At 40.3% G+C, this 25,596-nt stretch overlaps 1 protein-coding gene and 1 long non-coding RNA gene across 6 annotated transcripts in view; both read left to right on the top strand.

The window, feature by feature from the left end:
- Positions 1-20,540, top strand: part of B3GALT1 (beta-1,3-galactosyltransferase 1) — a 490,368-nt gene extending 469,828 nt beyond the window's left edge. For 4 of the 5 annotated variants that reach the window (XM_032479622.1, XM_032479621.1, XM_014557739.2 and 1 more), the window contains 2 exons: positions 12,548-12,620; positions 15,148-20,540. In XM_032479622.1, coding sequence (XP_032335513.1) covers positions 15,377-16,357 — 981 coding nt within the window. In that variant the 5' untranslated portion in view covers positions 12,548-12,620; positions 15,148-15,376 and the 3' untranslated portion in view covers positions 16,358-20,540. The remainder of the gene's footprint in view (positions 1-12,547; positions 12,621-15,147) is intronic. The other variant, XM_032479625.1, reaches the window with a different exon arrangement.
- An 828-nt stretch (positions 20,541-21,368) lies between these two features.
- The window catches only part of LOC116663648, a 74,937-nt gene continuing 70,709 nt past the window's right edge, over positions 21,369-25,596 (top strand). Inside the window, exons 1-3 of the long non-coding RNA XR_004319906.1 lie at positions 21,369-22,245; positions 24,513-24,655; positions 24,771-24,839. This is a non-coding gene — a long non-coding RNA (uncharacterized LOC116663648). The remainder of the gene's footprint in view (positions 22,246-24,512; positions 24,656-24,770; positions 24,840-25,596) is intronic.

Raw genomic sequence — 25,596 nt, forward strand, 5'->3', positions numbered from 1 at the left:
CAGGAAAGAATAATTCAAGGATTTGACAGTTGACAACTTGTGAAAAACTTTGAAAAATACTCACCCCAGAAAAACTGCAAATTCTATGTTATGTTTCCTGAATTTCTCTTCCATTGATGCTGAATTATTGTCTGTGTGTTTTATTGTTACCTGCAGAAACTCTGTCTTTTCTCCAGAAAATGTATTTTTAACCTAGAATCATTATAACTAAGTCGTGAGTTCAGGAATTAAATCAGAGAAAAAATTTGCCTTGAATGACACAGTGAAAAGGGCCAGGCGTGAGGAAAGGTATCATACACTCGGACTGCAAAGCACCTTTTGGTGTATCTTTCCAGCACATCACGTCAATACTTGCTGTATAATATGGTCCACTTATCTATGATATCTCAGCAAAGGGCTCTTGTTGATGCTACTGTTGGATGATGGATTAATGTTTATGGCTACCTAGAAGCCATTTACTCAGCAATTATTTATTCATCAACTGTAATAATTCTTGCATCGTGCTATTATACGTAGGTGTGTGATAAAGATAGACATAATATTGAGAGTAATAAAAATAGTGATAAAGCCGGATAAAAATCCTTGCCCGTATAGAAGTTACATTTTATCAAAGAGACAGCATTAAAAGCAGTTGAGGAAACTAGCCAATTATTGATTGAGGGGTCTTTCCATACAACATAAACAATCAACCTAAAATACAGTCAATGGTAAAGTTATAAAAATACAGTGAAGTTGAAGAAATGATGAAAAGTTTGATGGAGAAGAAATATACTCATGAGCAATGACTCCCTTTGCATTCTCAATTTGAACTACTTTCTACCATGAACCCAAGAGTTTGCCATACCGGACAGCTCCCTATTCTCCAAATAAATCAAACAATTTAACGCCTTTGTTTCTTTGCAAATGCTTTCATCTTATCACTGAATCTCTCTCCCTGACAACCAGTTTTTCTCCTATTGAGATTTCATTTGGAAAAATCTGAACTCCTATTGAGATTTCATTCTGAAAAATTTGGACTCTAACTCAGATTTTGTCTCTTCCATGAATTTAACCCAGTCATCCTCATCAGTAATTAACTATTTCAGTTTTAGTAGCATAACTCTAATTATTCCTTATTTCTTCCCAAATAGTTATAGTTGATGTAAGTATAAGCTCCTTAGAGGTAGGGAATTTTCATTTCAGTTTCTGTGTTTCATATAACATTTATAAATGTTATAAATTTTAATCATGGGAATTATCATGAGTGACTAAATACAAACAAAAACACAGTGGTCCTTTTTAGGACCGAAAAAAAAAAAAAGGACAGAGAAAAAGTTGTCAGCGTGTCTCCAGACTCGAGAGTAGGCACATGTATGATGCCATGTATAGTTATATAAGTAAAATAAACACATCACAGAAAAAGAACCAAATGGATTTTCAGCGATTTTTGAGAGTATATTTTTGGAGATCTATTTTTAAGTAAAGGCTGTGTGGTTTTCAGTGAATTCACCTTGGAGAAAGGGGCACAAGGGTCCCCTGAAAGAAAGAGTCAGTTGGCATCCAGGGCATCTGGCCTTAAGCAAGATCACAGCAAGAGGGCCAAGTGACATCCAGTCCAAAGACACATGGCATACATTTGTGGACAGCATGGAGAGAGGAAATAGTTTTCAGATGCCATCCCCCATTCAAAGGCTGCACCTCACATGGGCAATGCTGTGTAGGATTTTCCAAGAGAAGTACAGCAGGGACATATTTATTAATTTTATGGTGGTCAATAGTTCTCTGAAGCAAAGCTTCAGTGGTCAGCAATTAATAAAAACAGAAACTAAAATTTATATGCCATTTTAAAGCTTACCCTGTACCTCACAGCCAGCCTGAAAATTAGATTATCATCATCTCATTTTATACTTGAAGGAGTAGAATGGTGTATGGCTTTGGTTCTTAGTTACAAACAACAGAATCCAGTCTATCAGGTTAAGGAGAAAGGAACCTATCGAAGGATACGAGGCAGTTCATGGAATCTCTTGTGGGGCTGGGGGCAAGACCCAGGTTTGGTTCTTAACCAGTCAGAACAGCATGACCATGAACGACATAGCCCAAACAATGCCTGACAATCACTTGGAGCTGTTTTAGAGGACACATCATTGCTTCCCCAGCCTCTATTCACACCTACGATGTTCGCATTTGCAGGTCAGAAATTCCATCACAGTGGTTCCCGAAGAACTAGACCTTTGTCACTCCATGTGCTTCTCAGTCAATCCAAATAACCAGAAAGCAGCTGCCATCTTATGTTGCTCACTCCTGAATCTTTGTCTTGCCCAGAGATTTCTGATTGGTGGAAACTGGGTCGTATGCCTGTATCCTAGTTATAAACAGACTTCGGCTTCTTTTACAATTGGCACTTTCCAGGAAGAAAAGCTAAGGGGAGATTGGAATAGGGAATCAGTAACCTGGTCTTCCAGATCTGCCATAAAGGGAGAATTTACTTGATTACAGTCACATAGCTAGTAAGTGGCAGAGCCTCACATGCCAAGTCTCACCCTCTTCCCAAGATCAATGACTGTTAGAGATGCTCATTATGGTAGAGGTGCTCATCTGGGCTTCAGAGCTTATTTAAAATATTCTTTAAGAGCAACTGTTTGCTTTTGACATAGAATTGCATGAGCTGTAAGCATCATTATTGGTTTGGTTTTCTAGATATCTTAATATTGTGAAGGGAATAGCCTTCTCAGTGGAGTTGAGTCCTTCATCCTTTCTCCAGTTCTCATTAAAACATAATGACTACACATCTATGTTATGAAACCAAGGATCTCAGGGCCAGAAGACCCTAAAGCCATAGTTACATTTACAGCAGCTATAAGTCAGTTTTCCCTATTTCTCACATTACTCCATGAATAAGTTCTTATTAAAGGAAATAAGAAATACAAACATTTTTAATCTGACTACCATGTAAAAAAATGAAATGCAGAAAATACCTTATGGACCCATACATCATAGTTGAACAGACTTGTGTTTAAATCCAGGTTTACTCACTCACTACATATAAGATGCTGGGGCAAGTTTCTTAATCTCTTTGGATCTGTTTCCTCTTCTGTAAGATGGGAGCAGGAATGCTTGTTTCTTATAATTGTTAGTAAGATTTTATGTAAACTATAGAGAACATCATAGATGTGCATAGAGGCAGTGGAAGCAATGATGTGTCCTCTAAATAAGTAAATTATATGAAAAAAATACTTACTTGTAAAGCACTTTATGTAGTCCCAGCAAATAATAAGTATCGATAAACAGAAGCTGTTATTTAAAATACCATTTCAAAATAATTACTTAAAGTGATAAACTTAAAAAAAGTTTTTTGGGGGTGGGAGAGTAATTATGTTTATTTCTTTATCTATTTTTAATGGAGGTACTGGGGGTTGAACCCAGGACATTGTTCGTGCTGAGCACGTGCTCCACCACTGAGCTGTTACCCTCCCCACCCTTAAAGTGATAATCTTAATTTAACAAATCTTAATAATGATGTGTCATGATACTCTACACAGTCATGAAAATGGTTATAGTTTTGGCTGAAGAAATATAATGTAGAGAGGCAAGAGAGATTTTCTTTTCCTCTAATTTCTGAACCATTCATAGAGTTCCATTTATTTAAAAAAAAAAAAAGACTATTTCCTTTCACAATTGACCTGTTTCCAATTATACTTAGAGACCTTTCCTAAATTCTACTTTCACAAAACTTTCAAACTGATGGGTTTTCAAATTATATAATAAGGGAAAAGCAAAGCAGATATCTTGAAATCTCTTAGAAAAATCACCTGTACCATCTGTCTGTGAGTTACTGGGGAAAAAAATGAGTATTAAAATGCAGTCTTTAAACAAAAAATAGCCTCAGAATTTCATGGAAAGTCATCTCTAATGGGCCAAGTGAAAACATGCTTTGAATGAGACTCTAAAACATTTTAACAGTCTCAGAAACAGCCCGACATCTCGAATGTAATAAAAAGTGAAACCTCTCATGTATGTAGGGGAACAAAAAGCACAGAACCATTTTTTATGTTTTGTTGTCATTAGCAAAACCTGTCCTAATGCCTGTTGAGTTTGTCTAGGATACAAACTTCCCTGTGTAAGAACTTGGACTCGAAGCCTTGTGTTCTGAAATATATTGTAGACAAGTGGCGGTGGGGGGAGAACAAAAAGCAGAAGGCAGACACATGCCTCCCTGCTTTGGTACCAGTTTACACTGACACTTATCAGAGAGAGAACAGTGCTGAAAGTGGGAAGAGACGGAAGGCTCATCGGTGCCTGTTTCCCCTTTCTGGTGAGCACTGTTGGAAAGCTGACAGCAAAAGCCGTTTCTCAAAAGAATGAGCTCCCCATGCAGATGAGACTGGAGGGAGGGCTGAGTGCTGGTTTAGAGAATGTCAAGGGCAGACAGAGGAGGAGTGATGAGAAGGAAACACAAAGGACCACCAGAAAGGTGAGCAGAGAAGTGAGAGTGCAGTAGGAAGGAAGCCTAGGCAAGAGGAGAAAGAACAGAGGGACCGAGTGTGTCGAAGGCAGCTGAGAGCAGGGAGGGCATGGCGAGGCACGTGGATACCCTGCGAGAGTTAACTGGGTGAGGAGATGGAGAAAAAGAGGAGCGAGCGCTCACCTGGGGGCGCTGGATATGAAATGAAGAAGACTACGATGATGCTAATTGAAAGTGACGGCAGGGTCAAGGGAAGGTTTTATTGTTATTCTTGTCATTTTTCTGAGCAAAAGCAGATAAGCGCTTCTGAAGACAAAAGAGGAGCCAGTGGGAATAGAGAGGCGGAAACCACCAGATCTGGAAGAGCCCTAATCAGGTGGGTTGAGGAAACATGGACTAGTGACAGGATTCCTGATCAGTGAGGATTGATGCAATTTTTAAATTAAGAGAGAGGTTTTTTTGGCGAGGGGCGGGGGGGTCCAAAGAGGTTTCACGGCAGAGCTACAACTTGAACCTTTTTCTGTTGATTGTCAGTCTTGTGCTTTGTGTAGAAGACAAATTAGCCTAGTCTCTTTAATAATGAGACTTCCTCCTACAATATTTAAAGGCACAGGAGTAAGAAGACAGATGATGGGCAACAGTGGGGGATTTATGCAGTGGAGAGAGACTGGAGAAGGGACACATGAATGAGAATTGAACCCAGAGCCCGTGGGAGAGATTAGTGTTGGAATCCCTGCCTGCAGAACCCAAGCTAGAGGAGTCCGCTGTAGCCTCAAACAGACTTGAGAGCTATGTAAGGTTGGTTGTGGTGAAGGGTTCAAGGCACAGTAGGATGAAAATCGGCAGGCTGGGAGTCTGACTGTTGGGGAAATTCAAATCTTTAGTGAAAAGGAAGTTGTAAACAGAAGCAAATGTGTAGAAATAGAAATCCCAGGCATAAAGTAGTGTCTAGTGAGGGTGAAGCTGGGGGCTGGACAGCGAAGAACCAACACAGTTGATTGAGAATGAGAATGAAACCAACAGCAGCACTTCCATCGGACTGGCCAGTGGGTACTAATTTAAGAAAATTATATGCAAAACCACAGATTTCAGAAACAAAAGGGCATGATTAAAAAGCTACTCTGCCTACCCAAACTCTCCTTATCACCCAGGCTTTTCTTGGGGTGCATTTCTAGAACAGTTTATAAAGCTGATTCTAATGGTGAAAACTGGTGAGTCTCTTAGTTAAGTGTTGAAGTGATGATATACTTTGTCATATTACGTCTCGGATAGGTTCTATTAAAAGCCCTGACAAGCCTATGAAGAAAAATAGGATGAATCTTGAATTGACTTTGTCTTAAGCATCTATAAAAGAACCATGGTGTAGCCATTTCAGGCTATCTTAGTGTACACAGAATGTTAATTATGGCTGTGTAAATGCTACTCAAAGGGCTATTTAAATCTGGTAGTTTTTTTATATTCTTAAGTCATATTTGAGAAAATTTTAATTCTACATCATATTAGTGCTAACACTACTACTCACAATGACATTTCCTCTGACTTGTGTAAACCACCCCCCCCCTTTTTTTTTAACAAAAGTATAAGACCTTTTTATATACGCATCATAAACTGACATTGAAACTTCTTATGAAAATAGTCTTTCCCCTCTTGGGAGCAACAGCCAAGTAAGAAAACAGCTTTTGCACTAAATACTCAAGATGCGTTGACTGATTGTGGCTCTTGAAACATTTTATAGGTGATTCTCTCTGGATTTGTCTTTATCATGTTTATATTAATAATGATAACACTTTTAATTCATGTAGCAGTGTTCCACTTACAAATTATTTCCAAATAATTTTTGAAATTTGATCCTTATACTGATCCTGCATAGTACTGTCCAGATGTTATCATTCTCGTTTTATAGAGTAGAGAACAAGGCAGAGAGATGCACTGAGTTCAGGACCAATGACCTAAAATCTGGAAGTTGAATCCAGTTCGTCCAGTGCTGTAAGATTGCCTGCCTATAGAATAATTTCTATTGACAGCATGTACATGAAATTATCTTTGGCTATTATATATTCCAATAAAATGATATTGCATAAAGGGGCATTCGAGTTAGAAAAAGGGGCAAAAAGGAAAATAAAAATTGCAAATTTTATCCATATGTTATCAGTTGCTGCATGGTACCTTTATCATTCTTTGAAATATGACCTAAAATAATATTACCTCTCTGTGATGACCTGTCTAAGAAATCTCTCTCCTTAGACTTGGTAAATTTTAGATAGTAAATACACTACCATCTTTCTGGTTATCTAAAAATGTCCATTTATATATCAGCTTGCCCCCAGATAGTGAGCAAAGTGAAAACTCTTTTTGGTGTCATAGAGCTCATTGTTTTAAAATTCTCCCAGCTGCTGTTGGCTATGAGGTGAATGTCTTTCCTCGTGTGCTCTTCCATGTCTGTAATAAAACACCCTGGCGTTTCCTATCCCCGTGGAGAAGCCCTACGTGAGGCCTGACCACACTACCAGGCTCCCAGGCTTCTGTGATTAAATAAGTGATTGCTCTGCCCATCTTTAAAAATGTGCCTCGTATAAAACAGTCCAGACAATATCCATCACTGCAAAGGAAGCCAAGCATTTATTTAAAATAATGAGATCCTCATTTTCATTTTTTCCCCAAGAGGATTGTAGCAGTGTTTAAAAATGCCCCGAATTCTAGAACAAGGGCAACACATTGATTTGAAGAAAGCTATAATCTTCCCTTCTAATTTCAAGTGCACTCTTTCTGCAGTGAAATAGAGTGTAGCTTTCAGAATAGCAAGAGCCCTGAGGCCACACCAAGGCATCCTCATCCCAACCACTCCTCTCTCAGGTTGGCCCCATTCTTCTGAATGCTGGGATTTATAAAGACCTTTTCAATAAGTTTCAAGGTGTATTGAACTAAAAGGAGAAAGGTTCCAATAATTTCTTCCAGATTTGGGAGGGAAATGATTTCAACTGCCGAGGCATGACAAAGATTACCTTTTGCTTTCTGCCACTTCCTCGTTGCAAATGATCTGTTGGCTAAGTTCAGTTCTGGGGTCTCTTTGAAAGGATTCATAATTGCATTTTTCAAAGAAACGAATTAGCTCTTTGTCTTTCTGAGGCTGAAGAGTCAGAACACTTGCTTCTACGAGCATTCGGGGATTTCTACTTCTATGGGTACCATGCCTGCCATGTAGGAAGGGGGCTTACTTCAAAGAAAGGCTAGGAGAGAAAGCCAGCCCTCTGTGATTTGGAGAGATAATAAGTCAGCAAGCTGTATAACATAATGGTTTATGAAATTCTGCCTTCAAGGACCATTATCTAGTGTTAATAGTGCTTTATTTCTTCCTCTCCTGTGCTTATTTAGACCGTAATTACAAGAGCGAGGGGAAGGGAGGGGGGTCAGGCATCGAGAGAACGATTCGCCAAATTAATGCAGCCGAGTAGACTCTCGGGCCTTTGGGGCCCGTTTATCAATTAGTTCTGTGGCGGTCTGAGTTCCTGTATTTCCCCAAGGAATGAAGATTCTTTGATTTCACTGATTCACCAGCTCTGAGGAAAGTCATTTGAGATCAAAACTATTTTACAGAAAGAATCTCTTTTCCCCTGCTCACTATCCTGATGAGCTGTACCACCAGCTTCTCGTTCATTTCAAGAGCGTCTCAGAAACATTAGTATTTAGACCTCTTTCTCTCATTCTCTCTCCTTCTGAGTTTCTGTCTAATTTTCATTCCTTTCTTTTAACTAGTTAAAAATTGGCTGATGTTTTTCAACTGGCTTATCTTTCTGCACCATGGTTTTAAAGTTACTATGTGGATTTTAATGTTAAAACCATTTTTGTAGTGTCCTGTGGTCTCTGAATATTCAAAATTGGCTCTGGATAATAGAAATGCTGATAATTTGAGGTGACACAGGAGAATTGTCCTGATTCTCTAGAAACCAAGTCAGTATTTCAAGAACTGTTGGCCCCAACCTTTTGGAAGGTTTGCCGGAGCCCCGACATTGCTTTTTAAGTGGGAGAAGGGAGGGTCAAAAGAAAAGTGACCAGAGTGAAGGATTGCTTCAGTGAAATAAACTGTGTCATATTCTTTACATGGTTTAAAAAAAACATCAGCTGAACTAGCTTTTTTAAAATGTAAAAACTGACCAAACTTTGTGTCTATTTCACACTCCTGTTCCATCCTCCTTTGAGTGCTAATTACAAGTTGTTCATCCTTTAAAAGTTAATTTACCAAAACCCTGTTACTTACCTTTTTAAATCAAGAAAATAGAACTGTGTAGAGGAGTGAAGTCTTGTGAAGCAAAGCATTTGATTTTGTTGCTACCCAGGAAGGCAGTTGTTACGGATGGAATTATGTCTTCCCCCCAAAATATGTTGAAGTCCTAGCACCAGTACCCCAGAATGTGACCTTATTTGGAAATAGGGTTTTACAGAGGTAAAGGAGTTTAAATGAGGTCTTTAGGGTAAGCCCAAATATGACTGGTGTCCTTATAAAAAGGGGAAATTTGGACATAGAGACACAGGCAGGGAGAATGAAAAGTAAAGACGAAGGCAGAGATTGGGGTGAGGCATCAATAAACCAGGAGCACCAAAGAGGCCAGCAAACCTCCAGGAGTTAGGAGGGAGGGTGGGACACATTCTCCTTCACAGCCGTCGGGAAAAGCCAACCCTCCAACATCTATTCAGACTTCTAACCTTCAGGATTGTGAGACAATACATTTATGTCAATTAAGCTCCCCGGTTTGTGGTACTTTGTCACAACAGCCCTGGAGAACTAATACAGTAAATAACTTACATCTCAGAAAGCTGAGGGCATTTGCAGGAGTGGACGGAATGGCCACAGCTGAGAAATACAAAGCCAAGAAAATCCAAAAAACCAGGATGGGCAGAAATCAAAAACCAAAAAGATGCCCCTAACAAAGCATTCATCCCAAAAATAAAGGCTCCACACAAAAACTACTAGAGCTGATAAAAGACTTCAGCAAGATAGCAGGATACAAGTTAGCATACAGAAATCAGTGGCATTTCTTTACACTAACAATGAAATATCAGGAAAGGAAAGGAAAGAAATAATCCCTTTTAAAATTGCATCAAAAAATACTTTGGAATAAATCTGACTAAGGAGGTGAAAGACTTATATGCAGAAAACTGTAAAACATTGATTAAGGAAATTAAAGATGACTTAAAAAATGGAAAGCTATCCCATACTCTTTGATTGGAAGAATTAATATTGTTAAAATAGCCATACTACCCAAAGCCATCTACAGATTTAATGCAATCCCTATCAAATTACCCAGGGCATTTTTCATAGAACCAGAACAAATAATCCTAAAATTTGTATGGAATCACAAAAGACCCAGAATTGCCAAAGCATTACTGAAGAAAAAGAACAAAGCTGGAGGAATAACCCTCCCAGACTTCAGACAATACTACAGAGCTACAGTTATCAAAACAACATGATATTGGCACAAAAACAGACACATGAACCAAAGAGCCAAGAGAAGGAAGAGAAGGAACTAAAATTTAGGAAAAGACTTAAGGACTGAACCACAGATAGCTAAATGTTCTATTCTCAGCTCAAATATCACCTCCTCAGAGTGTGACCGATTTATCTAAAGTAGCCCCCTCCCCCTCCCACTGCTATTCAGGCTCTAGCCCATTGTTCCACTTTATTTACATCACAGCACTTACCTCTGCCTGAGAGTCTCTGTGCACTCATTTATCATGTGTTTAATTTCTGCCTCCATCTACTAGAAAGTAAGCACCCAGCCCCATCTGTCTTACTGGCTTGGAGGAGTGCCTGGCATCAACCGGTGTTCAGTGCATCTCTGATGAACAAATGAAGTGAGATACTATATTCCTTGAGACACCAGAGAGTGGCAGCAGGCCATTTTCTGGGGCTCCTGCAGCCTTGCCCTTGGGTGTGGGGCAGCTGGAATAATTGAGCCAACTCAGTGGCAGCTGAGGCTTAGGAGATCAGTGTTGACTTGTGCCTGCCTGAACCATAATGGAGAAGGATATGAACTTGGCACCCAAACTATGCACAGGTTACCCAAGGGACACAACCCACTTGCTCCTAGGACTGACCTCTGGCCATACAATGGGCCTTTTTGCAAATTCAGGGGCTTTTTAATAAAATAATAAATTCCTCAAAGTAATAGACAATCTACCATACGATTTCTAGGAGAAACATATGCTTTTTAAATTGAAAATTCTACCCCCTTAACTTCTTGAAATGTGAGGGTGGGTGGTTACTGAAGGATTCTGTGGATGAAGTAATCTGCAATACAGTTAAGACCCCTGGTTGCAGGGGAGTCTTTCAAACGTTCTCCTTGAACGTTTCAGTGTCGAGAGATTTGTATTTAATAGATGACAAGTTAATGTGTCATCAGTGTCTGTGGTTGTGGTAAGGCTGCCAAAAGGAATAACAAACGTTATATGTGCAACTTTCTATTTTACTGATACATTAACGTGTCTATTAAAGAGGGTTTTTTTTTTTTTCAGTGTTGTAAAACTGAAAGAAACCCCTGCAGGATGCTGCTTTGTGACACTCAGATCCTTCCCCCGAACTTTTCAGCCCACCAATTTTCCTAGCTTTTCAGTGGACCTTTCTTTGGCTTTGAGTTTTCCAGGAAGAAAATAGAATTCTCTAGCAGGACAATATGAACAGTGTAGTCACTAAACCAAAAAACTGACAGCAATGCTATGTATTTAGAAGAGTCGATCGATACGTGTGTCTGGATCCTAAATCACGAACTGATGAACTGACATAACCCCCTCGTCCCTATTTCAACCTGCTCTTTGTATCCTAATACCATCTGCCCGTATAGCACTCTTTCCCTGGGAACGCAATTAATGGTGATCATTAATACCTATAATATGTATTTAGAAATAAAGCAGGTGCTATTTTTGCCTTTATTTGATACCTAGGGCTACTGAGGCACAGAAAGAACACAGCAAGTTAAGATTACTCAAAGAGTAAAACATGGACATCTGGCACTTTACCAACCGCTTCATCCAACATACAAGAAATTACACTGTAGAGTTAAATGCACCAGGCTACTCTGTCCTGTCCTTACTTGTAGTACATTTCTGGTCCAGAGGCATATTTTTGTGCTTGTTTAGCCACCAAAAAAGAGAAACCTGTTTGGTTGTGAGCAAAAAGGACATTTTTTAGCATCCCTTACTAGAGGTCCTCATTATCTTTGGCTGTTCTTCAGATTCTAGGCTGGTTCCTTTCCCCATTTTATATCCTACCTTTTTATTGTGATAACTTGCATTTACTAGTGACCAAGATATAACACTGTGCCTACTTTTGTTCTTGTCTCAAAAAAAAAACAATAAATAGAAAGAGTGATTCTTTCTCTGTGTGTGTGTGTGTGTGTGTGTGTGTGTGTGTGTGTGTGTGTGTATTGTGTCTGTGTGTCTGTGTTGCAGGACTTCAGGGCACGGGAACTGCAAAGTGTTTCTGAACCTCTTCAGCAGTTGCAGCTCCCCCCCTCCCCCCTGCCACCCAGCATCTTGAAACTTTAATGGGCTCTTTGCAAATCATCATTTTTTCATGATAAAGGATCCCCACAGAATTGGTGTAGTGTGGTGCATAGCAAAGCAGAATGAACTAGAAAAAATTCAAGCAATGGACGTACATCTAAGAAAACAGACCCCTGGGTCACTGGGAAAATAGCAGCCTGAGACGCTCCCTTCCACCCTGGGCTTTCCCATGCAAGCTTTTGCCTGTTGTCCTACCATTAGGCCTCGGGGAGCTCCGGGGGCCCACTTCCCTAGTCACTCCCCTGTCCTGTGGTCTTGAACTTAGTATCTCTGAATTTCCGTTCTCTCACCTGTAAAATGGAGAAAATACCTCTTGTAACACTATGAGGGACAAAGCTCTATAAAATTCATGGCAGAGAACACAGCACGTAGTGTAATACTTGGTGAACTGTACACGTTTTAAATGAGACCTACAGTAACAGTGGTAAGAAGTATCATGTTGGTTAGCTGTCAAGGCAAGAAGGCTCGTTCTTCTATGAAAAGTGTGTATAAATACATACACCTTATTTATACTCTCACCTGTTTCTCTTATGTTCCCCCCTCTTTTAGCTTTTTTAAAATTCCCCAGGTCCCTGTGTTTATGGAGTCCCTTCTCCGAGAAAATCATACAGAAAGATATCAGGTAAGACCAATTTTCACTTACTTTTCTGGGGCATAGAAATGTGGGAGATAGATGTCCTTAAAAATGAAAGAATGAATTGCTATTGAAATCAACAGACAGGATTGGGGAAGGTAAAATCCTCCTTTACACCCTTTAGATTGCAAAGAGGGGTAACCAGCTACTCAGCTCAGAACAGTTTCTGGGTGCCACTCACCATCTGGCCCCAGCCATCTTGCTAGCCCCAGCCCTCACCACCCCATCGCCTTGTTCTCTTCCTTTAGTTTGTAGTCGAGGCACACAGCAGGCGCTCTCATTTTATGCCTTTGTATATGCTGTTCCTTCTGCCTAGAATGCCTGACCCTTGTCAGATAACGCCTCGATGTCCTTGGAGATTCCACTCAAATAACTTTTTGAACTTTCCATGGCTTCTTCCCCACGGCAGCCTCACTGTTTGGCTCCAGGATGGGATGGAGGAGTGGGATTCACGCGGTCTATGAGAACGGTGCCCTTTGGAGCTGTGCTGTGCACAGTCTGCAGTGCTGTACCTAGTTCTCCCATACCCTGTCCACCGGCCCACCTCTCCTATGTACTACATGAGCCACATGATGGAAAACTGTATGCTACTGTTTAGTCACTTACTTGAAGTCTTTCCTCCTAGACTGTGAGTTCCTTGAGGAGGTGTATGGATTCTATATCTTTTTCCAATACTTGGCACACACCATTGGCCCCTCATTGATAGTCTGATGAGCGATTACAGAAGAGAACTTGACAGTACCCTCTTCCAGGTGATACTTTTGGGGAGTCCCTCAACAGCTCAGTAATAGGTGGTTCACAGTTCAGTAGGAAAGTATGAAAGGTGACCAGTGCTGTGTGATGATAAAGGTAGGCTTATAACAATCAAATACTAGGCCTGGACAATGATGGAGAAAGTTTGGTTTCTGGTACCACCTTGAGACTTACTCACATCCCTTTGGAGTTCAGATGGGGTCAGTGTAGATCCCAAGGGGAGCACCTTCCTAAGCTGTCCATTGCTGATTTCACTCACTTACTGTTTGAAGTTTCAAAGCTTGCTGCACATCACTTCCTTCTTTTTATCAGCTTTAATGCACCTTCAAGCAGAAATTCCCTCCAGAAGGCCACGGATACTGGAGCTTAAATTTAGAGAGTACTTAATATGGGTTGGATGAAGGCCTGACTGTGCCCAGAGTCATGCTGCTTGAAGCCATTCTAATACGCATTTACTTAGGACCATGACTACGCTGAGTTATTTATTGCTGGTCTCATATGGATCATACATTCACAGTCAGCTCTTGGCCTAGTCAAGATGATGTGTGTTATCTCTGCTGTTACTCATCATGTCTTTTCATTTCATTATGACTGTTACACTTGGAGCCTGATTTTCGAGCTATAATCCCAGTTGCAGTCTTTCAACACTGTGTGTACATTTAAGCACATCGTTGTCTTCAAGAGCAGACTTTGTTGAAATTGATACCCATTATCTGCTACCTCTGTCTTCCAAGACTACCTAACCACGTTTTGATCTAACTAGGAAGGAAGAGAGAATTTTTTACATGAATGGCTCTTGTAACCTGGCAAAACCATGCCAGTTTTTTTAACTGGCATGACAGCAGCTGAAGTTCTAGAAAGGATTAGGATTGTGAAGGACAGCTTTTTAATATGAACACCAGTGAAAGGGCTCTGTCATGTCTCCGTTGGATTTGTGGCCCCCAAGCTCAATTGTCTCTCCTTTATACTCCTGCTGTGTTTATAGGCAAATGTAACTAAGTAAAAGGAATTAAAAGTGAACAGTAAAATTTCATCAAGGGAACATAAGGGTGAATTGTTGAAAACCACAAAAAGCAATACCATTTAGGTCAGCTCCAAAATGAATGCTGTCGGCTGTCTGAAGGACACTGGGGCCGAGGTCTCCATGCGTGAGGGCTAAGGATATTCTATACGAAGAGTCATAGAAAACTGATAATTAGGAACTAACAACTGTGAGAGCCAAAGTAAGGGGAGAGTGAGGAAAAGGTGGGAATTACTTCTAAGTCAGAGCCAAGGGAGACCACTTCAGTGAAGATTTCCAGTGGTGATCGACACAGTTCCCAGTACGGGGCTAGAGAAAGCAAGGAGAGGTGGGGGCTGATTAGATCATCAGAGCCAAGCAAACAAAACCTTAGACTCGGGAAAAACGGAAGATATGTGGCTGTGAGACTCTACTGGTTGAAAGAGGACTTTAGAGTCGGAAAATATTCAACTGCGAAGAAGGCCTCTTGTGAAGAGGGGGAGCTTTTTTAAAATGACAGATACTCAGTTTACTTCGTGTTCATCTAGAGCTTACAGTCCACGTGTTAATTGGGTAGGAATATCCACAAACAACGTCTGTCAAGGGAAGAAAAGGTAGGAGGGTTGTATCGGGGAGATTTCAGTACTGATGGAAATGAATGTTTATTTTAATCAGCTTGGGTAATTTCTCTGACCCTTGTGTTTATTTGAGGATGCAAAATGACTAAATCTGAACGACAACTGTACTTTATTGATTTTGCAGAGTTAAGTGGAAGATTTATGAGGCACGGGAACTTCCATCAGGTTTGGGAGAAAGTAGAGTCAATGCAGAGATGCCAGACGGCTACTGAGCCCCATGGACAGTCCCACCCTCACACTTCTCCATCAAACTTTAAGCTTTACTAGTAATATGCTGCCTTTGCAAAATGAAAAGAAACTAATGCCAAGAAGGCATATTCTTCAATATTGGGAATAGACGTGCTCTCAAGACAATGGCTTCCAAGGTCTCCTGTTTGTATGTTTTGACAGTTGTGTGCTGGGCTAGTGCTCTCTGGTACTTGAGTGTAACTCGCCCTACTTCTTCCTACACTGGCTCCAAGCCGTTCAGCCATCTGACCGTGGCCAGGAAAAACTTCACCTTTGGCAACATAAGAACTCGACCTATAAACCCACATTCTTTTGAATTTCTTATAAACGAGCCCAACAAATGTGAGAAAAGCATTCCTTTCCTTGTTATCCTCATCAGCACCACCCATAAAGAATTTGATGCCCGCCAAGCGATCCGAGAGACGTGGGGGGATGAGAACAACTTTAAAGGGATCAAGATAGCCACGCTCTTCCTCCTGGGCAAGAATGCTGACCCTGTTCTCAATCAGATGGTGGAACAAGAGAGCCAGATCTTTCACGACATCATCGTGGAGGACTTCATTGATTCCTACCATAACCTTACCCTCAAAACATTAATGGGGATGAGATGGGTGGCCACTTTTTGTTCAAAAGCCAAGTATGTCATGAAAACAGACAGTGACATTTTTGTAAACATGGACAACCTGATTTATAAACTGCTAAAACCCTCCACCAAACCAAGACGGAGGTATTTTACTGGCTACGTCATCAACGGAGGGCCAATCCGGGACGTCCGCAGTAAGTGGTATATGCCCAGGGATTTGTACCCGGACAGTAACTACCCACCGTTCTGCTCGGGGACCGGCTATATCTTCTCAGCTGATGTGGCTGAGCTCATTTACAAGACCTCACTCCACACAAGGCTGCTCCACCTAGAAGATGTATACGTGGGACTGTGTCTTCGCAAGCTGGGCATACATCCTTTCCAGAACAGTGGCTTCAATCACTGGAAAATGGCCTACAGTTTGTGTAGGTACCGCCGAGTTATCACCGTGCATCAGATCTCACCAGAAGAAATGCACAGAATCTGGAATGACATGTCAAGCAAGAAACATCTCAGATGTTAGGATTTTTACTGGTGTAAATACATTTCTTTTCTTTTTTAAGAAATGAGGCCTAGGGTGTAGGTGTTTTACAGGTGTCACCAGGGGAAGTGAACTGGTGAAGGGGTTTTGTAAAAAGTGCTTTTCTTCCCACTGCTAGTTCCTTTCTTGGATTACCAATCTACAAATGTTAAGCTCTGGTCAGAGAAATAATACATGAGTTAAAAGGACCAGATTTCATTCTCAGGTCCTAAGGTATTGCATTTATCTCAAAAAGCAACTTCCTAACAACCACTACAATTTACATACTGTACATCTGAGATCAAAAATCTGGTTCTGGGAAACTGGCACTCACGGTAATGTCTTCATATCATCTCTGCAAAAGGAAATAAATAAGTAAATAACACTTTTTAAAAAATAATTCAGACATAATGCACAGTCAGGGAGACACACTGGATGTGATTATTAATATTGTGTGTGCTGTTTCATTGAATTTTTACCTGTATTACCATGGAATGTATACAGTATTTGTAGTTCCATCAAGAAATGAACTTAGTGCTGGCAGGAAGGCTGCAGTTAAATAAATGGGAATTTAAACTTGAGAATCAAATCTTCTCTATGTTCGGAAGACAACTCTGCTTGCTCATCCAAGAATTAAACCTAGTCAGCGGGTGGAATGTATATAAAATGCTACTTAACAAAATAAACAGGAGATTTTTTTTTTTTTGGCTCTTTCAGAACAAACATAACCCGGTGCCTCCAAGGAGACTGCCAAACGTAATCTCACCTGCTTTCCCTCCATACCATGTTGCTAAACACATTGGAAAGTTTCTGGCTCAAGCAGGCACATGTGTAGAAGTAAGTTGATAGGAGGCCAAAAGAACAATAAATACCATGGAGAAAATACAAATTTATACATGCATTATAATTAACACAAACTCAGCACTGGCGTAAGGTGCACCTTCTGTACATTTGCAAAGCACGTGAGAAAATATTTTAATGGGTAGCAATGTTATTGAAGGATTTAGCCCTACTTGTTGATAGATATAATCTCTCCAACATCCAAAACAGCCAAGTATCTCTAACAGTGATGCTGTTCGGGGGTGTTCTGGAAGCTCTGTGATTGAGGTTTACGGAAAGGAAGGATGGATAAGTTTGGGTTCACATTCTTGATGCCATCCCATGGGTCACGTGAGCAGGCATCCTCACCTGGCTGTGCTTCACTCTGCTCACTTATAAAAAGGTTGGGAAAAACACCTACCTCACAGGTGCTGTGAGAGCAAATCGCATTTGCTAAGTATTTTGAGATCCTTAGTTTCAAAGGTGCTACGTAATGCAACGTATCCTGCATTATGCTAAATGCTAAAATAATCGCATAATCACAGTGATGGCCACTAGGAGTAGTAACACCATCTTAATGTAAAATCGGCCAAAATAAAGATCAGATATGAATTATTAGTGCACCTGATTCTTCTAAGATTTTGACTTTTCCTTGAGTATGCTGGGTATTTGGGAAGGCTTCAATTTCTCTGTCATTTCTTCTGGTTTCAACGAGTCAGTTATTACTTCAGTGCGTTGCCTTGCTATCCCAGGGTGCTGAAAGGGAAAGCAGCTGCCTTTCTTTGGGGAGGAGCCTCTGGCTGGGGGTCCATTGCAGTCACTGAAGCACATGCTTTGCAAAATGTATCACATCAACTTAGATCTCAGGAAACATTTGATCTGAATTCTCAGTAAGAGCTTTGAGGACTGGTAGAACTAGTCTGCCTCTAGCAGAAGACTAGACACTTGGCTAAGCCCTACACCACACATTTCTACTATTCATTATAAAACTTCTGTTTCTTTTCATTCAAAGAAAACTCCACAACTGAAAAAGCATACTCTTTTTTTTAACCTGACTTTTGCAAGCTCCCCTAGCAGTTGATAGCAAACATGCAGACCAAATGTACAAATGGAAGTCATGGTTTATTTCTTGAAAACACTGGATGTCTTCTCTCCAGCCCAAGAGAACCCAATAGGAGACAGGCCTTCCTGTCCCTTAACTCATCTTCATCTCAAGTCAGCAGGACTGCTGGGTTTGATTAGAAAACAGCATTAGGTAGCCCGGGGAGAGATGGATCCGCACAAGGCGAGCCACCCTCCAACCCCCAACCCTCAACTGCTGTGAGTCCCAATCACTGGGAAAGTCTCATGACTTTGAACTTGGTTCGCCCGTCAAGCGTGTAGTTGAATCAAGCCTCAGTCTCATACCAACATCTTGCATTTACCTTATGCTCAGTCAAGGCACCTTCAGTGTCGAGGAATTGCACATTATTAGCATTGTATGTGTACATCTGTGAATTATTTTATGTGTGTGTGTGAGTACATTATGAATAGAGCCCTAATCTTTAAAAGGAGCAAAAATCAGAAAATCATGTCTTAAAGGACTGTTTCCTAACTTTTTTATGCTAAGTAGTACCCACGTGATGAACATGTAAATATTCATTGAAGACCATGTGTATATATTTTAAAGGCACTTTTTTTTCTCCTCAGCTGTACGTATAGCTAGAATCTGCTTGCTATGGACATTTTTCTTCTGCATGGAGCTTGGTGAGACAAAGCCATTTGTCCTGTGTTTCAATAGCCTAAAGCATGTTTACCCTTTGTTTTTGGAATGTTCCAGAAATGGTTAAGTCAAGTAATCAGGAAAAAGCTCTAATTTTCTACTGTTGTTAGTTTTATGACACTGGCCAAATGATGGTTTCAATTCTTTGTGAAGCTATTTTTTAATTTATGATCAATTTCTTTGACATAAAATGGTGTTTCACACAGCATTGTACCAGAAGTCATTCAGACAGTGTCTACAAAAACCTTCTGACTGTCCCCCCACCTGTTTTTTCTTCATTTTGCATTGGATAACAAAAAGTATTAATAACTCATGTCTCTACTCTTAAATTTCCATTTAAAATTTTATTTTTGGAAAAAAAACTTTTGATCTTTGGTGGCTAGTTTGTGTGGCTTTGTGTCTTCTGATATTGGAGCAAATGCAGGTTTCAATATATATTATTGTATTTTTAAATAACCAGAATCAAAAAGTGAAGATCATTTTCAATTTGGAATAAATTCAGAAGAACAAAACCCCTTTGCATGATATGATGTGGGGAGAAGAAACTCTTTACAGAGAAGCTAAGGAAGGAGTTTTTTCAATCAAATCTCTTCTATCAAAAGACAATGGAATATTTACATAAAGCATCTGGGATTCATTTTCTATCTTTCCTAATAAGTGGGTTTAGTGGGGGAATTGATTATGTCATTTCTTCTGTAAAGGTGAAGACAGTTTTTATAAGCAACAAAGTACTTGTGAATGAAAGAAGTAATTTACTAGAAACGCTTGTGGATGATAATTGACATTTAGGTATATCATTATATATGAATGATTGTATTTATGTATTTATTTGTCAGAATTGTACATACTCTTTCACCAAACGTAATTGTCTGTAAAAGTGCACTCTTCAGGTTTGTAGGACTCCTTAGGGTTACGTGGGTTGCCAATCCAGCTGCTAATCAGAATACTATTTTTTGTATCAATGTTATAAAGCTGAAAAATGACAAATAGATGCAGAAAATGTCTCTACTTTCAGTTTCTTCACCTTCCTCGTGAAATGTAAACTGTTGATTGGAAGCACGATGCTAATGTATAAGCCCATCTGTCATGAGGAAGACTATGGTTCCATAAAGCTGATTTTTTTAAACCTTTGGGACAAATAAACAGAAGGAGAACATATTTTCCACTTTGCTTCTTTTCTGAAAGTGTCTTTGGTGAGAGTTGATCACTGAAATGAGCCGATGTCCTGTCGTATTTTAACCTTCCCTACAACCTCAGTACAGGTGACAGTTCAAATCATTTGGAGCTTGTCCACAAGAGCCCAGGGCAACTTAACAGTCAACTCAGAGATAACTTGGTCTAGTGAACCATGGGCTACTCCAAGAGTTATGAAATTATTATTTCCCTTGCCCCTTGGCGACCTTACGGAAGTCTGTGACCAATTCTATAGGTGGAACATGCCAACAAATTCCAATCCAGAGAGCGTTATACTGATAATGTGCTTGATGCATTAGGACATGTCACATCTAAAGCAAAGCTGTCATTCTTATGTTTCAGCCACAGAGAGCCTTTGGAATATTGCATGCTCTTTTAAAAATTTGATGGGGAACCAGGAAAGTGCTGTTCAGGCATTCTTCACCTGTAGACGCTGATGCCTGACCTTGCAAGCTAGAGACTAATAGCTGTTTCAGAGACAAAAGTTCCTGATCTAGCTAAATACGTCTTCACTGTTTAACAGAAATCTAACTTGGGATTTTCTGCCCTGTGCCTTGGCGCTCAAAAAGGTGAAGTCTATCGGGTAAGCTGAAATGCGAGCAAATGAAATATGTAGATCTGTATTCAGTGTGACTTTTTAAAAGGACCAGTGTCAAGCACGGTGTTCTAAAAGTATGGCCTCAGACCAGGAGCATCGGTGTCAGGTGAGAATTGGTTAGAAATGCAAATTCTTGGGCCCCACCAGAAACTTGGGGGTGTGGCTCGGCAGTGTATTTAACAAGCTCTTTAGATGATTCTGATGCACCCTAAGGCTGCGAACACTGATGAAGAGCAGGAGCTGGCAAACTGCACTCTGCGTGCGAACCGCATCGAGCCTGCCGCCCACAAGCTGAGAATGGATTGGTGATGAACATTTGCAGTGACTCGAGGATGGGAGACACATTGAACTCCAGTGAAGCAAAATGTTACCCCAACAGGAAGGACTCTGCTTTTCTCATTAGTAGGTATGTATCGCAAAAAAAAAAAATTGTCTCAATTATTATTTTATTATGTTTTAATCCTATCAATACAGGAACTGCCAAAGTTTGTTTCTTGTTATATAAGTACTTTTCTCTATCTTCAAACTTTGCCTCTTGGCCTGCAAACCTTAAAATATTTATTAACTGGTCCTTTACAGGAAAAGTTTGCTGACCTCTGACTTAGAGAAACAAGAAAACATCTGATAAGGGTGCTGCATACGAATTCCTCCAGTTGTAAATGAGCAGTCACATCAGTAAAGCATACTGGAATGGTCTCTGTGCAGCCAGGGAAGTGACAATGGAGTCCTGATCATGAATTGCATTAAAAACCAACAGCTGCATATATTTTAAAAATATTTCCCTTTTCTCGTTCAGAGTGATTTTTTAAAATTGTAAAAGCTTGATTTTAATTGTAACAATTACCCAAAGCTTAATTAATATATTGCTTAAAGATGTGTGGGTACTGGACCTAAGAGGGTGGGTTTCATATAGCTTGATTATCATAATTACAAGCATTCTATTTTCTCATTTACTTAATTGATTGTCATAGCTTTCCAGATGAATTCATGCTGCTGGAAGAGAATTGAATACATTTCTGAGAGGGGGGATAAAACCCAGAAATGGGGCTGTTTAAAAAAGCGAAGTGTCCCAGAATATAACCCATGTGAGCATGAAAAATTGCCCTTGATAATATCTCCTTACCTCTTTGCTGGTTAAAATAGGCATTTTCGTGAGATGAGAGAGAAATGAAAGAAAAAGTGTTATTGATTCAGCTACATCTATAATAACCCTGGCCCCACTGTCTCTTCATCAGAGGTGCCCAGCGCTCAAGAAACATTTTCCATTTAGTTTTCCTTATAGAATCTATTAGTCTGGGACATTATGTCGACTATTTGTTATGCCTTTTGCAATGACCTCAGTCCTCACCTGGAGGGAGCGTGGCATGAGAGGTGATTTATTCTCTCTCTGAGGTTTATTCCAGAACGTTTACTCAGCAGTGGCTGCTTGAAACGGCAGGCTGGGCACACTTACGTGTGGCGGCTTTGTGATGAAGACTGTCTCTCAGCAGAGACAAGGATGACATCATCTAGCATGAGGTGAGGAAAAAGAAAACATGGGAGACCTTCTCCCATTTCAGTGCCTTAAATTTTCAGTGTCCGCCCCTCTGTTTTACCGTTGTCTTTGTTGTTGTTTAACCCAAACAATAGCCCTTATGGGGGAGATGCTGCTCTACCTCAGTTGACAGATTAGGAAACTGAGGCAGCAGAGAATTTTTTTTTCATTTACAGGGTGAATTCAGGTCCCCTGGCTCTGAAAGTCATGTTCTTAACCAGTACAGCAAGCTGCCTTTTACAGAGTAAGGACATATACACCCACACCCATCCTATGGAACTCAGTGTCATTATTTTAATTTTTAAATTTGTTTTCCAGAGTGGAACTCCCTCCTTTTTTAATAAGTTACGATTTACATGCTTTAAATTCACCCTTTTAAAGTGTAGAGGTCTGTGAGTTTTGACAAATACATACATCCGGGGAACCACCTCCATTGTCAAGATAGAGAACAATTCTAGAATCTCCCCTCCCAAATTCCCTCATGCACCTTTGTAATCAGTCCCCTTCTCCGCCCTCCAGCAATCACTGATCTCTTCCCAAACTTCTGTTTTACATGAGGTTTGCATTTTATTCAGGTAGCCGTCACATACAATGTTTAATGTTAAAAATAGGGCTCTTTGGATAACACATTATGACAACTTAGTATAAAGAAAAGGAAAAACCTGAAAAGGAAGAGAAGAGAAAAAGACAGAAAAAAAAAATTTAATAATTAAGCAACATGAAAGCACAGGTAAAAGATGCAAACATTTTTAAATAAGCCACCATTGATTCAAGAATATCCAAATCTAATGAATATTAATCAGAAGACAAGTCACATTCTATAATCCCACTCTGATCCAGCCCACCTCACTAGGAACCTTCAGAGAGCCTCCATCTTTCTGAGCTCACACACACATTTCTGTGGGGTAGAAAGAACGATCTGTAAGTTCAATTATACTCTTTCCCCTCTTGGAAGCCAGGGATTCCCTGGAGAGGCATCCATCACTGGCGAGCTCGTTAAAAAGGCAAGCCCTCTCCGCACTCGGGGATTTGATTTGTCTCAAACCGCACTCAGACGAGCTCCACTTCCGTACCTGCCCAGGCTTCCTTCCTATTGGTTTTCAACATAAGTTAGTTCACATTTCCTTTAGGAAAAGATAACTTCACAACCACAAGCTTCTCTTCACACTTTATGGACAGAAATATCTGCGTTAACTTGCTACGCATGCCATTGGTAACAATATGCCCTTCGGTCCGAGAGGCCGTCCAAGCTCAGGCAGCCTGGCTGTGGGAGCGGAGCAGGAAGGCTGGCGTGAAGGCCATGGACCCTCCCCAGCAAAGCTGCTCAGGCCGGAACGTGCCTGGTAATTACCTGGGACTCTTGTTAAAATGCAGATTGAGAGTTTGGGGTATGATCTAAGGTTCTGATTTTCTTACAAGCTTTCAGGTGATGCTGATGCAGCTTGTTCATGAACGCCCTTAGTGTAAGTGTGGCCTAATCATCATCTCAGAATGTGACCATTCAGATTAGCAGTCTGACCTCTTGAGGAACAACAATTAGGGTGGGGAAAAAAGAAGCTTTTTTTGGCATGAAATCAGAAACAAGGTGGTCCCTCCTAGATAAAGAACCCAGTATTTATTATTGGTACCACTTTGGAATTGAGGAATCCAGGGGTCAAAGTAAGTGCCTTTTCCAGGATCAAAAAATTGATAACCAGAAAGAGTATTCAAACCCTAGTTCTTTTGACTGGAGTCCAAATGCTTTTTTTCCATTATATCATACTATTCTCCATTCCATTTGTAATTTTGGAAACAAAATAGGGGGAAACCCTGGTTTTAAAGGTTAGAAGTAACATTATATCCAAGACCAAATGGGCAGTCAGTGCTTGAAGTAATAAACAAGCCTGGAAAGTCAGCATGAAAAAAAGCAATTCAGAGTCCAGGTACTCAGCCCAAAGAGTATGCAGATAGCTGGGAAAATGGCCTCAGAATCTAGGCAAGAGTCAAAGAAATAGGTTCAAAGCATCCATCAGAATTACTTAGTATTAAATGGCAAAAAAACAGAACCAGATTTTTTGGGCAGGAACGCTCCTTCAGGAGTCCTTATAACTGCCATGCGCTGGGTTGGCTACAGGCTCCTCAGAGGGAGGGCGGTGCCTCTACTTTGAATCTGGCAGTAACCTAGGTCAGATGCAGCCACAAATAAATGTTTTTCAACAAGAACACAAAGAACACTTTGCAAAAGCTTTGCATATGCTTTTTTATTTCCAAGTCAAACAAAAGGAGGCGAAAATGACTCTAAAGTAACAAAGGAGAAGAAACAATGAGAACTGTAAGAGGAGACCAGGGCAAAGAGCAGGAAGAAAGGGAGGTCCGAGAACAGAAAGCAGTGATTCAAGTGAGACAGAAAATGAGGTAAGAGCCACACCTGTTTTCATTTGAGGTTAATCAATGCCTCTTTACTTTTGCTACCGTGAAAGGTATCTACGTGTCACAGATTTCATCCATTGTCCGTCAAATTCTCTTCCAGCTAGAGAAGAAACAGGAAGGGAACAGAGAGGCTCCCCAGAGGCAGTTGTCAATCGTGCTTTTTTCTAAGGTAATTTGTTTGTTAATTCACATTCTCTTGTGTATCAGCTTGATTTTTTGCTTGCTTATTTACTTTGTAATTATTCTCAGTTGGTTCTGATGCCCGTACCAGAAGTGCTACATTCTTTTGCGGTAAATTTTGTGAGTGCTATGGACTGGATCCCAGAGATTAGACCTACATGGATTTTCATGGACCTGAATTTAAAAAGTGAACTTCCTACCATTTTAAGTGGAGAAAGAGATGGTTGGATAGTTTTCTCTCTGCATTAGAAGGCAGGTACAACCTTGAGCAACCTAGCTTTAAAATCAAAGTAAAGAGATTCACATTGCATTTCTGATAAACTATAAAACCAATTTTAGTTGAGAAAGCTGTCATTTTGCTTTATTGCCCTTGGGGAGATGGCAGAATGTTGATGGAAGTTCATGGAGGCATATGCATTGATTCAACCATTCACTCAATATATAGCCCTTGAAGGCTGACTGGGAACCAGATGTAATGTTAGCACCAAGTGTTACACATTTTAGGAGTGGATTGTTGACATGCCTTCCAAAGCTCAAGCTTCTTTATTTTTCAAAATCAGAATGTGCTTCCTAGAATCCCTGCCTCAGTAGGAGATCCTTCACTCTAAAAGGACTTGTAATTCCATTTTCACTAAGTCCGAATTGTTTATAGCTTGGTGTATAGAATTAGTATTTTTACACTTCCATGAATAAACTTAGCGGATTAGAATAGGGGTTAGATTCATGTCTGCTAACCAGAAAAGAAA

Source organism: Camelus ferus, chromosome 5 (assembly GCF_009834535.1).
Source record: "Camelus ferus isolate YT-003-E chromosome 5, BCGSAC_Cfer_1.0, whole genome shotgun sequence".
Lineage (NCBI taxonomy): Eukaryota > Metazoa > Chordata > Mammalia > Artiodactyla > Camelidae > Camelus > Camelus ferus.